Source organism: Oncorhynchus mykiss, chromosome 17 (genome assembly GCF_013265735.2).
Source record: "Oncorhynchus mykiss isolate Arlee chromosome 17, USDA_OmykA_1.1, whole genome shotgun sequence".
Lineage (NCBI taxonomy): Eukaryota > Metazoa > Chordata > Actinopteri > Salmoniformes > Salmonidae > Oncorhynchus > Oncorhynchus mykiss.
In genome coordinates this window covers 92,491,359-92,506,336 of record NC_048581.1, presented here as the reverse complement: position 1 = coordinate 92,506,336, position 14,978 = coordinate 92,491,359, and the positions used below count along the sequence as shown (strand labels likewise).

General features: G+C 44.2%; 1 protein-coding gene across 11 annotated transcripts in view; it reads left to right on the top strand.

Annotated features, from left to right (window-relative positions):
- Positions 1–14,978, top strand: part of LOC110504360 (plasma membrane calcium-transporting ATPase 2) — a 209,781-nt gene that overhangs the window by 152,702 nt on the left and 42,101 nt on the right. For all 11 annotated transcript variants that reach the window (XM_036950970.1, XM_036950960.1, XM_036950961.1 and 8 more), the window contains 3 exons: positions 3,177–3,311; positions 3,919–4,025; positions 5,379–5,613. In XM_036950970.1, coding sequence (XP_036806865.1) covers positions 3,177–3,311; positions 3,919–4,025; positions 5,379–5,613 — 477 coding nt within the window. The remainder of the gene's footprint in view (positions 1–3,176; positions 3,312–3,918; positions 4,026–5,378; positions 5,614–14,978) is intronic.

Below are 14,978 nucleotides of genomic sequence, written 5' to 3'. Positions count from 1 at the left end.
AGACAGATTTACATAGTAATCTATGGTGAGACAGATTTACACAGTAAACTATGGTGAGACATAGTTCAAACAATTTGTAAAACTCATCTCCTGTCCGAATGCTTGAAAACAAAACAGCACAAAGTAAGGTAATGTGATATTACATCACGTAAAAGTGAATGACTGAGATCTGTCCATCCCAGGAACCCTGTCTGCCCAGTGAGACAGGCCTGATCTGTCCATCCCAGGACCCCTGTCTGCCCAGTGAGATAGGCCTGATCTGTCCATCCCAGGACCCCTGTCTGCCTAGTGAGACAGGCCTGATCTGACCATCCATCTGCCCAGTGTGAAAGGCCTGATCTGTCCATCCATCTGCCCAGTGTGAAAGGTCTGATCTGTTCATCCATCTGCCCAGTGTGAAAGGTCTGATCTGTTCATCCATCTGCCCAGTGTGAAAGGCCTGATCTGTTCATCCATCTGCCCAGTGTGAAAGGCCTGATCTGTCCATCCATCTGCCCAGTGTGAAAGGTCTGATATTTTCATCCATCTGCCCAGTGTGAAAGGCCTGATCTGTTCATCCATCTGCCCAGTGTGAAATGTCTGATCTGTCCATCCATCTGCCCAGTGTGAAAGGTCTGATCTGTTCATCCATCTGCCCAGTGTGAAAGGCCTGATCTGTTCATCCATCTGCCCAGTGTGAAAGGCCTGATCTGTCCATCCATCTGCCCAGTGTGAAAGGTCTGATCTTTTCATCCATCTGCCCAGTGTGAAAGGCCTGATCTGTTCATCCATCTGCCCAGTGTGAAAGGTCTGATCTGTCCATCCATCTGCCCAGTGTGAAAGGCCTGATCTGTCCATCCATCTGCCCAGTGGGAAAGGCCTGATCTGTCCATCCATCTGCCCAGTGTGAAAGGTCTGATCTGTCCATCCATCTGCCCAGTGTGAAAGGCCTGATCTGTCCATCCATCTGCCCAGTGGGAAAGGCCTGATCTGTCCATCCATCTGCCCAGTGTGAAAGGTCTGATCTGTTCATCCATCTGCCCAGTGTGAAAGGTCTGATCTGTTCATCCATCTGCCCAGTGTGAAAGGCCTGATCTGTTCATCCATCTGCCCAGTGTGAAAGGCCTGATCTGTCCATCCATCTGCCCAGTGTGAAAGGTCTGATCTTTTCATCCATCTGCCCAGTGTGAAAGGCCTGATCTGTTCATCCATCTGCCCAGTGTGAAAGGTCTGATCTGTCCATCCATCTGCCCAGTGTGAAAGGCCTGATCTGTCCATCCATCGGCCCAGTGTGAAAGGTCTGATCTGTCCATCCATCTGCCCAGTGTGAAAGGCCTGATCTGTCCATCCATCTGCCCAGTGGGAAAGACCTGATCTGTCCATCCATCTGCCCAGTGTGAAAGGCCTGATCTGTCCATCCATCTGCCCAGTGGGAAAGGCCTGATCTGTCCATCCATCTGCCCAGTGTGAAAGGCCTGACTTGGGCTTTAGGGAATGTAATCAACTGCAGAGATTGATGGGGATGGAAGCGGGATAGGAGGGGGACCCATGTACCCTGCTTCAATCAAACAGGCTTCAGTCACCCCTAGATTGAAGAGGGAGACATATTCAGCTATGGCCTCCTCCTTGTCAGACCTTTCACACATGTAAAACATCGTAACGCGCAATTACCTCTTCGAGCTCCTTGTAGTTGCCCTTGTTATCTGAACTTTCTCTCTCATCGTGATCCCTAAGTAAAAGCCAACTCTTGCCGATTAGCTTCTGGTGACCCTGTTTCTTCTTACCTTCTCGTTGTTTTGTGGTAGTTTGAATACTAAGACCTTTGTTCAGTACATGATCAATGATTTTTCCAAGAAGCCTGAATCTGATCTGGGCAATGAAAGGGGTTCTTCAGCAAACATCCACTACATTGTAGCTAACGTTAGCTAGCCATTTTGGAGGAGAAAACTACACTCTGGTAGCTAGCTAACGTTAGCTAGCCATTTTGGAGGAGAAAACTGTACTCTGGTTGCTAGCTAACGTTAGCTAGCCATTTTGGAGGAGAAAACTGTACTCTGGTAGCTAGCTAACGTTAGCTAGGCATTTTGGAGGAGAAAACTGCACTCTGGTAGCTAGCTAACGTTAGCTAGCCATTTTGGAGGAGAAAACTGTACTCTGGTAGCTAGCTAACGTTATCTAGCCAATTTGGAGGAGAAAACTGCACTCTGGTAGCTAGCTAACATTAGCTAGCCATTTTGGAGGAGAAAACTGCACGCTGGTAGCTAGCTAACATTAGCTAGCCATTTTGGAGGAGAAAACTGCACTCTGGTAGCTTGCTAACATTAGCTAGCCATTTTGGAGGAGAAAACTGCACGCTGGTAGCTAGCTAACATTAGCTAGCCATTTTGGAGGAGAAAACTGCACTCTGGTAGCTTGCTAACATTAGCTAGCCATTTTGGAGGAGAAAACTGCACTCTGGTAGCTAGCTAACGTTAGCACTTGCTACAAAAGTTAGCAAGGCAAATTGAAATAAATTACACTAACTCCAAACAAAAAGAAACTCTAAAACCAAGAAAACATTATATAATCTAACTCCTCCGTCTCCTGTAGTTTGAAGAAACTCATTTGATTTTAATAATATTGTATGCTAAAAATGCTCAACTATCACAATCGCTAACCAATATGTCACCAACTCACCAAGCTTCTCAACTCATAGAACCCCCATACACCACTCTAGGTTCAATCTCTGATCCTAGTCCTAAATTTGGATGGACTACATGTCAGTTCGTAATGCAAAAGCTTTGATTGGTTGGAGGACGTCCTCTGGAAGTTGTCACAATTACTGTGTAAGTCTATGGAAGGGGGTGAGGCCTTCGAGTCTCCTAGGTTTTGTATTGAAGTCAATGTACCCAGAGGAGGACGGAAACTAGCTGTCCTCCGGCTACACCATGGCGCTACCCTACAGAGGGCTGTTGAGGCTACTGTACACCTTCAATGCAAAACAGTGTTTTAATCCTTTATTTGGTGACATATACTTCTATCTAAAAAGGATAACTTTTTTAATGTTTCATTATTTACAAAAAAATCTGAAATTGACTTGAGTAGGATGGTCCTACACTTCTTCCTGTGAGGAGCCTCACAATGTAGTCAATCTCAAAACACACACGTTGACTTCTCACCCCATGGTTCTGTATCTGTCCCTCTCTCCATCTCCCCAGCCTGCCACCAAGGAGGGTGGTCTGCCCATGCAGGTGGGTAACAAGACAGAGTGTGGCCTGCTTGGCCTGGTGCTGGACCTGAAGAGAGACTACCAACCCATCCGCAACCAGATCCCAGAGGAGAAACTCTACAAGGTCTACACACCATTATTGTTTAGGTTATTTATGGTGGTGGTGGTAGTGGTGGTGGTTGTGATGGTAGTGGTGGTGGTTGTAGTGGTGGTGGTTGTGATGGTAGTGGTGGTGGTTGTAGTGGTGGTGATGGTGGTGGTAGTGGTGGTGATGGTGGTGGTGATGATTATGTTTTTTATATATATAAAGTTGTCTCTAATTCTAATTCTGTCTCTAACTCTTCTGTCTCTAATTCTGTCTCGAACTTTAATTCTGTCTCCAATTCTGTCTCTAACACTAATTCTGTCTCTAACTCTAATTCTGTCTCTAAATCTGTCTCTAAATCTAATTCTGTCTCTAATTCTAATTCTGTCTCTAACTCTAATTCTGTCTCTAATTCTGTCTCTAAATCTGTCTCTAACTCTAATTCTGTCTCCAATTATGTCTCTAACTCTAATTATGTTTCTAATTCTGTCTCTTAACTCCAATTCTGTCTCTAAATCTGTCTCTAACTCTAATTATGTCTCTAACTCTAATTCTGTCTCTAACTCTAATTCTGTCTCTAATTCTTATTCTGAATTCTAATTCTGTCTCTAATTCTTATTCTGAATTCTAATTCTGATTGTACCAGGTATACACTTTCAACTCGGCCAGGAAGTCCATGTCCACTGTCATCAAACTATCAGACGGCAGCTTCAGGATGTACAGCAAGGGAGCCTCTGAGATCGTCCTGAAGAAGTGAGTGGTTAACAGCTGGATGTGATACCATATATGTCTTCAGTTTCCAGCGCTGTATCCAGAAAGGAGAGCATCCTCTACCCTCTAGGCTCTACCCTCTACCTTCTAGGCTTTACCCTCTAGGCTCTACCCTCTAGGCTCTAGCCCTCTACCTTCTAGGCTCTACCCTCTAGGCTCTAGCCCTCTACCTTCTAGGCTCTAGCCTTCTAGACTCTAGACTCTACCCTCTAGCCTCTAGGCTCTACCCTCTAGGCTCTACCCTCTACCCTCTAGGCTCTAGCCTTCTAGACTCTAGACTCTACCCTCTAGCCTCTAGGCTCTACCCTCTAGGCTCTAGCCCTCTACCTTCTAGGCTCTAGCCTTCTAGACTCTAGACTCTACCCTCTAGCCTCTAGGCTCTACCCTCTAGGCTCTACCCTCTACCCTCTAGGCTCTAGCCTTCTAGACTCTAGACTCTACCCTCTAGCCTCTAGGCTCTACCCTCTAGGCTCTAGCCCTCTACCTTCTAGGCTCTACCCTCTAGGCTCTAGCCCTCTACCTTCTAGGCTCTACCCTCTAGGCTCTACCCTCTACCCTCTAGGCTCTAGCCTTCTAGACTCTAGACTCTACCCTCTAGCCTCTAGGCTCTACCCTCTAGCCACTAGGTTCTACACCCTAGCCTCTACCCTCTGCCACCATACCCTCTAGACTCAACCCTCTTAGGCTATACCCTATAGGCTCTTAGGCTCTACCCTCTAGGCTCTACCCTCTAGACTCTACCCTCTAGCCACTAGGCTCTAGGCCTGTAGCCTCTACCCTGTAGCCTCTACCCTGTAGCCTCTACCCCCTAGCCTCTACCCTCTAGGCTCTACCCCCTAGCCTCTACCCCCTAGGCTCTAGTCTCTAACCTCTAGACTACCCTCTAGCCTCTACCCTCTACCCCCTAGGCTTTAGCCTCTACCCTCTAGACTCTACCCCCTACCCTCTACCCTCTAGGCTCTACCCCCTAGCATCTACCCCCTAGCCTCTACCCCCTAGGCTCTACCCTCTAGGCTCTACCCTCTAGGCTCTACCCCCTAGCATCTACCCTCTAGCCTCTACCCCCTAGGCTCTACCCTCTAGGCTCTAACCTCTAGGCTCTACTCGCTATGCACTAGTTGAGATCTGACATGGGATTATAATCCTCTCAGCTCTCTTTAGCAGAGGCCCTAAGGAGCTAGGTGGTTGATTCGGGGGATTGATTGCAGCTACAAACACTGAATTTATGATGTTTGTCACTGATCTTCCCAATGCTTTACCTGTGCTTGTTTTCGAATTGTGGCTCCCCTGACCTCTGACCTTTCTAACCCCAACCCCAACCCCCCTTCCCCCCAGGTGCACTAAGATCCTGAACCAGGAAGGCGAGCCGCGGGTGTTCCGTCCCCGGGATAAGGACGAGATGGTGAAGAAGGTGATCGAGCCGATGGCGTGTGACGGGCTGCGGACCATCTGCGTGGCGTACCGTGACTTCCCTGCCGACCCAGAACCCCTCTGGGACAACGAGAACGACATCCTCAATGAGCTGACGGCCGTCTGTGTGGTCGGGATAGAGGACCCTGTCAGACCAGAGGTAGGCTGTGTGTGGTCGGGATAGAGGACCCTGTCAGACCAGAGGTAGGCTGTGTGTGGTCGGGATAGAGGACCCTGTCAGACCAGAGGTAGGCTGTGTGTGGTCGGGATAGAGGACCCTGTCAGACCAGAGGTAGGCTGTGTGTGGTCGGGATAGAGGACCCTGTCAGACCAGAGGTAGGCTGTGTGTGGTCGGGATAGAGGACCCTGTCAGACCAGAGGTAGGCTGTGTGTGGTCGGGATAGAGGACCCTGTCAGACCAGAGGTAGGCTGTGTGTGGTCGGGATAGAGGACCCTGTCAGACCAGAGGTAGGCTGTGTGTGGTCGGGATAGAGGACCCTGTCAGACCAGAGGTAGGCTGTGTGTGGTCGGGATAGAGGACCCTGTCAGACCAGAGGTAGGCTGTGTGTGGTCGGGATAGAGGACCCTGTCAGACCAGAGGTAGGCTGTGTGTGGTCGGGATAGAGGACCCTGTCAGACCAGAGGTAGGCTGTGTGTGGTCGGGATAGAGGACCCTGTCAGACCAGAGGTAGGCTGTGTGTGGTCGGGATAGAGGACCCTGTCAGACCAGAGGTAGGCTGTGTGTGGTCGGGATAGAGGACCCTGTCAGACCAGAGGTAGGCTGTGTGTGGTCGGGATAGAGGACGCTCCATTATACTACTACTACTCCATTATACTACTCCTCCATTATACTACTACTCCTCCATTCTACTACTCCTCCATTATACTACTACTCCTCCATTATACTACTACTCCTCCATTATACTACTACTCCTCCATTATACTACTACTCCATTCTACTACTACTCCATTCTACTACTACTCCTCCATTATACTACTACTCCATTATACTACTACTCCTCCATTCTACTACTCCTCCATTATACTACTACTCCATTATACTACTACTCCATTATGCTACTACTCCTCCATTATACTACTACTCCTCCATTATACTACTACTCCATTATACTACTACTCCTCCATTATACTACTACTCCTCCATTATACTACTACTCCTCCATTCTACTACTCCTCCATTATACTACTACTCCTCCATTACACTACTCCTCCATTCTACTACTCCTCCATTATACTACTACTCCTCCATTACACTACTCCTCCATTCTACTACTCCTCCATTATACTACTACTCCTCCATTATACTACTCCTCCATTATACTACTACTCCTCCATTATACTACTACTCCTCCATTATACTACTACTCCATTATACTACTACTCCTCCATTATACTACTACTCCATTATACTACTACTCCTCCATTCTACTACTCCTCCATTATACTACTACTCCATTATACTACTACTCCATTATGCTACTACTCCTCCATTATACTACTACTCCTCCATTATACTACTACTCCATTATACTACTACTCCTCCATTATACTACTACTCCTCCATTATACTACTACTCCTCCATTCTACTACTCCTCCATTATACTACTACTCCTCCATTACACTACTCCTCCATTCTACTACTCCTCCATTATACTACTACTCCATTATACTACTACTCCATTATACTACTACTCCTCCATTATACTACTACTCCTCCATTATACTACTACTACTCCATTATACTACTACTCCTCCATTCTACTACTACTCCATTATACTACTACCTCTCCATTCTACTACTCCTCCATTATACTACTACTCCTCCATTATACTACTACTCCTCCATTATACTACTACTCCTCCATTATACTACTACTCCATTATACTACTACTCCTCCATTCTACTACTCCTCCATTATACTACTACTCCTCCATTATACTACTACTCCTCCATTATACTACTACTCCATTATACTACTACTCCTCCATTATACTACTCCTCCATTATACTACTACTCCTCCATTATACTACTACTCCATTATACTACTACTCCTCCATTATACTACTACTCCTCCATTCTACTACTCCTCCATTATACTACTACTCCATTATACTACTACTCCATTATGCTACTACTCCTCCATTATACTACTACTCCTCCATTATACTACTACTCCATTATACTACTACTCCTCCATTATACTACTACTCCTCCATTATACTACTACTCCTCCATTCTACTACTCCTCCATTATACTACTACTCCTCCATTACACTACTCCTCCATTCTACTACTCCTCCATTATACTACTACTCCATTATACTACTACTCCATTATACTACTACTCCTCCATTATACTACTACTACTCCATTACACTACTCCTCCATTATACTACTACTACTCCATTATACTACTACTCCTCCATTCTACTACTACTCCATTATACTACTACCTCTCCATTCTACTACTCCTCCATTATACTACTACTCCTCCATTATACTACTACTCCTCCATTATACTACTACTCCTCCATTATACTACTACTCCATTATACTACTACTCCTCCATTCTACTACTCCTCCATTATACTACTACTCCTCCATTATACTACTACTCCTCCATTATACTACTACTCCATTATACTACTACTACTCCATTATACTACTACTCCTCCATTCTACTACTCCTCCATTATACTACTACTCCTCCATTATACTACTACTCCTCCATTATACTACTACTCCTCCATTATACTACTACTCCTCCATTATACTACTACTCAATTATACTACTACTACTCCATTATACTACTACTCCTCCATTCTACTACTCCTCCATTATACTACTACTCCTCCATTCTACTACTCCTCCATTATACTACTACTCCTCCATTATACTACTACTCCTCCATTATACTACTACTCCTCCATTCTACTACTACTCCATTATACTACTACTCCTCCATTACACTACTACTCCTCCATTATACTACTACTCCTCCATTCTACTACTACTCCATTATACTACTACTCCTCCATTCTACTACTACTCCATTATACTACTACTCCATTATACTACTACTCCTCCATTATACTACTACTACTCCATTACACTACTCCTCCATTATACTACTACTACTCCATTATACTACTACTCCTCCATTCTACTACTACTCCATTATACTACTACCTCTCCATTCTACTACTCCTCCATTATACTACTACTCCTCCATTATACTACTACTACTCCATTATACTACTACTCCTCCATTACACTACTACTCCTCCATTATACTACTACTCCTCCATTATACTACTACTACTCCATTACACTACTCCTCCATTATACTACTACTCCTCCATTCTACTACTCCTCCATTATACTACTACTACTCCATTATACTACTACTCCTCCATTATACTACTACTCCTCCATTATACTACTACTCCATTATACTACTCCTCCATTATACTACTACTACTCCATTACACTACTCCTCCATTATACTACTACTCCATTATACTACTACTCCTCCATTCTACAACTCCTCCATTATACTACTACTACTACTCCATTCTACTACTCCTCCATTATACTACTCCTCCATTCTACTACTACTCCTCCATTATACTACTACTCCTCCATTATACTACTACTCCTCCATTATACTACTACTCCTCCATTATACTACTCCTCCATTATACTACTACTCCTCCATTATACTACTACTCCTCCATTATACTACTACTCCATTATACTACTACTCCTCCATTCTACTACTCCTCCATTATACTACTACTCCTCCATTATACTACTACTCCTCCATTATACTACTACTCCTCCATTATACTACTACTCCATTATACTACTCCATTATACTACTACTCCATTATACTACTACTCCTCCATTCTACTACTCCTCCATTATACTACTACTCCTCCATTATACTACTACTCCTCCATTCTACTACTCCTCCATTATACTACTACTACTCCTCCATTATACTACTACTCCATTATACTACTCCATTATACTACTACTCCTCAATTATACTACTACTCCTCCATTATACTACTACTCTTCCATTATACTACTACTCCTCCATTATACTACTACTCCTCCATTATACTACTACTACTCCATTATACTACTACTCCTCCATTATACTACTACTCCATTATACTACTACTCCTCCATTATACTACTACTCCTCCATTATACTACTACTCCTCCATTATACTACTACTCCATTATACTACTACTCCTCCATTATACTACTACTCTTCCATTATACTACTACTCCTCCATTATACTACTACTCCTCCATTATACTACTACTACTCCATTATACTACTACTCCTCCATTCTACTACTCCTCCATTATACTACTACTCCTCCTTTATACTACTACTCCTCCATTATACTACTACTCCATTATACTACTACTCCTCCATTATACTACTACTCCTCCATTATACTACTACTACTCCATTATACTACTACTCCTCCATTCTACTACTCCTCCATTATACTACTACTCCTCCATTATACTACTACTCCTCCATTATACTACTACTCCTCCATTCTACTACTCCTCCATTATACTACTACTCCTCCATTCTACTACTCCTCCATTATACTACTACTACTCCATTATACTACTACTCCTCCATTATACTACTACTCCTCCATTATACTACTACTCCATTATACTACTACTCCTCCATTATACTACTACTCCATTATACTACTACTCCTCCATTCTACTACTCCTCCATTATACTACTACTCCTCCATTATACTACTACTCCTCCATTATACTACTACTACTCCATTATACTACTCCATTATACTACTACTCCATTATAATACTACTCCTCCATTCTACTACTCCTCCATTATACTACTACTCCTCCATTATACTACTACTCCTCCATTCTACTACTCCTCCATTATACTACTACTACTCCTCCATTATACTACTACTCCATTATACTACTCCATTATACTACTACTCCTCAATTATACTACTACTCTTCCATTATACTACTACTCCTCCATTATACTACTACTCCTCCATTATACTACTACTCCTCCATTATACTACTACTACTACATTATACTACTACTCCTCCATTCTACTACTCCTCCATTATACTACTACTCCTCCATTATACTACTACTCCATTATACTACTACTCCTCCATTATACTACTACTCCTCCATTATACTACTACTCCTCCATTATACTACTACTCCATTATACTACTACTCCTCCATTATACTACTACTACTCCATTATACTACTACTCCTCCATTCTACTACTCCTCCATTATACTACTACTCCTCCATTATACTACTACTCCTCCATTATACTACTACTCCATTATACTACTACTCCTCCATTATACTACTACTCCTCCATTATACTACTACTCTTCCATTATACTACTACTCCTCCATTATACTACTACTCCTCCATTATACTACTACTACTCCATTATACTACTACTCCTCCATTCTACTACTCCTCCATTATACTACTACTCCTCCATTATACTACTACTCCTCCATTATACTACTACTCCATTATACTACTACTCCTCCATTATACTACTACTCCATTATACTACTACTACTTCATTATACTACTACTCCTCCATTATACTACTACTACTCCATTATACTACTACTCCTCCATTATACTACTACTCCTCCATTATACTACTACTCCATTATACTACTACTACTCCATTATACTACTACTCCTCCATTATACTACTACTCCATTATACTACTACTACTCCATTATACTACTACTCCTCCATTATACTACTACTCCATTATACTACTACTACTCCATTATACTACTACTCTATTATACTACTACTCCATTATACTACTACTCCTCCATTCTACTACTCCTCCATTATACTACTACTCCTCCATTCTACTACTCCTCCATTATACTACTACTACTACTACTCCATTATACTACTACTCCTCCATTATACTACTACTCCTCCATTACACTACTCCTCCATTATACTACTACTACTACTACTCCATTATACTACTACTCTATTATACTACTACTCCATTATACTACTACTCCTCCATTCTACTACTCCTCCATTATACTACTACTCCTCCATTCTACTACTCCTCCATTATACTACTACTACTACTACTCCATTATACTACTACTCCTCCATTATACTACTACTCCTCCATTATACTACTACTCCATTATACTACTACTCCTCCATTCTACTACTCCTCCATTATACTACTACTACTACTCCATTATACTACTACTCCTCCATTATACTACTACTCCTCCATTCTACTACTCCTCCATTATACTACTACTACTACTCCATTATACTACTACTCCTCCATTATACTACTACTACTACTCCGTTATACTACTACTCCATTATACTACTACTCCATTATATTACAGCAAATGCATACCTATGTTATAATGCATACATACATACATACATACATAATGTTATACCATGCTTATGTCTTATGTTATATTACATACATATGATATAATGCATACATGTTATAATGCATATATATGTTATAATGCATAGATATGTTATAATGCATACATATGTTATAATGCATACATATGTTATAATGCATGCTTATGTTATAATGCATACATATGTTATAATGCATACATATGTTATAATGCATAGATATGTTATAATGCATACATATGTTATAATACATACATATGATATAATGCATACATGTTATAATGCATACATATGTTATAATGCATGCTTAGGTTATAACCAAAGAGAATATAAACTGTGGCATACACAATGAATCAGCACGGAGGAGAGAGAGAGGGGAGAAAGAGAGAAGAGAAGAGAAGAGAGAGAAAATAAGATATGCCCAGTGTCTTTAGTGCTTCTTGTTACCAAGTCACCTTCCAACGCTCTCCATTTTTTATGAGTTTTCTCCTCTTTTACCCTTCTCTTCTCCAGCCTTGGCTCTTGCCAAAAGTACTGCACTTATCTAGGGAATGGGGTCTGGAACTGTGCCAGAACTCTAGAACTGTGCCAGACGCTAGAACTCGGCCAGAACTCTAGAACTGGGCCAGAACTATAGAACTGGGCCGTTCCCTGTCCAGATATAGAAGTATCATATCACTGTCCCCCCCAAGGTGTCTGGAAACAGAAGACAAAGGGTTGTGAGACATGGGTTTGATTTTAGACACATTGAAAGTGGGATGTATACAGAGGGTACAGGGCAACAGAAGACAAACAGCAGAGGGGCATAATTACCTTGGAGATAGGGAAAGCGCCGATAAAACGGGGGGAAAGTTTGCAGGTAGATCCCGGTTGGACAGCCATACCTTCTGCCCGAGACGATCCTGGGGAGCCCGGGGTCTGGTGGCAGTCCGCTTGTTGTCGGAACCTGGAGGTGGTCTTGAGAAGGGCTGACCTGGCTTCCAGGTACGACGACAGCAGCCAGTGGACAGACATCTGGGCCAAAGGTATGCAGACCTCTTCCTCAGAGAAGATTGGGGACTGATAGCCCAGGGAACACTCAAAGGGCGAGAGTCCCATGGAAGAGCAAGGAAGGGGGTTGCGGGCGTATTCGACTCACACTAGTTGCTGGCTCCAGGTGGTGGGATTGGCGGAGACCAGGCAGTGAAGAGTCGTTTCCATGTCTTGGTTGGCTCGTCCGACTGGCCGTTGGACTGGTGGTGGAACCCGAAAGACAGGGTGGCCGACGACCCAATGAGCGTGCAGAACGCCTTCCAGAAACGGTACGAGAACTGAGGACTCCGTCGGAGACCATGTCCACCGAGAATCCATGGATCCCGAAGATGTGCTGCACCATGAGCTGGGCCGCCTCTTTGACAGAGGGTAGCTTGGGGAGAGGGATGAAGTTGGTGGCTTTGGAAAACCAATCCACTACTGTCAGGATGGCGGTGTTGCCATCAGACGAGGGGAGACCCGTGACTCAGTCCAGGGATATGTGAGACCAGGGACGGTGAGGGACAGAAGAAGACCAGCCAGAGCTTGCCGAGGAGTCTTGTTCTGCGCACAGACCGTGCAGGTGGTGATGAATGCGGAGACGTTTGGGACCATGGTAGGCCACCAAAAGCATTGTCGCACAAAGTTCAGGGACCAATCGGAGCCCTGGTGGCAAGCAAGCCTTGAGGAGTGGGCCCACTCCAGGACCAAGGAGTGGACAATGTCAGGCACAAACATCTGGTTATCTGGGCGGCCACGGGGGGCGTGGTTCGGGTGGGAACTCTGCGCTTCACGGACCTGCTTCCAGCTGAGTGCCGTCGCCAGACACGAGGTGGGAAGGATGATCTCGGGGTCCGAGGGTGTAGCCGCGGGGCTATAGCAGCATGACGGCACATCTGGCTTGATGTTCTTGGTCGGTAGGAGAGGGAGAAGTTGAACCGGGGGAAGAGTAGGGCCCACCTAGCTTGCCTGGAATGGAGACGCTTGGCGGTGCGGAGATATTCCAGGTTAATGTGGTCGGTCCACACAATGAATGGATGATCCCAGGAAAGCTTGCAGCTGCACCCTTGGTCGTACGCTGGGGCCAATCCACCACCGCTTTCACCTTCCCGGGATCCATCTGTACACTCCCTGCAGTGATGATGTAGCCCAGGAAGGGGATGGAATTTGCACTTTTCCGCTTTCACAAAAAGCTGGTTCTCCAGGTGGCGTTGGAGAATCTGTTGGACGAAGAGCATGTGTTCTTGGGCCGAGCGAGAGAAGATGAGGATGTCATCGAGGTAGACGAACCGGTTCAACATGTCGCAGAGCCTGGAACACAGCTTGGGCATTGGCAAGGCCAAATGGCATGACCAGATACTCGTAGTGACCGCTGGCCTTGTTGAAGGCAGTCTTCCACTCGTCCCCTTCCTGTATCCGCACCAGGTGGTAGGCGTTCCGTAGGTCCAGCTTGAAGGCCGAGGAGATGAGTGATAGCGTTTTTTCACTGTGATGTCGTTAACCTTTCTAACGCAGGCGTTCCGCTAGCGGAACCCCTCGACACCTTGTTAACTTTTAAGGGATAAGGGGCAGCATTTTCACTTTGGATGAATTGCGTGCCCATAGTGAACTGCCTCCTACTCTGTCCCAGATGCTAATATATGCATATTATTACCATTGGATAGAAAACACGCTGAAGTTTCTAAAACTGTTTGAATTATGTCTGTGAGTATAACAGAACTCATATGGCAGGCAAACTTCCAAACAGGAATTGGAAATTCTGGGCTGGTTGATTTTCAATTCATCGCCTATTCACATCCCAGTAAGATATGGATCTGTTCGCATTTCCTACGCCTTCCACTAGATGTCAACAGTCAGTAGAACGTGGAATGAAGGCTCTAGTGTGATGTGGGGCAGATGGCAGCTATTTGAGTCAGTGGTCTGGCAGAATGCCAGTTCCTGGTCAGGCGCATTTCTCATGATATCGTCATGCGTTCCATTACTCTGTAGACAA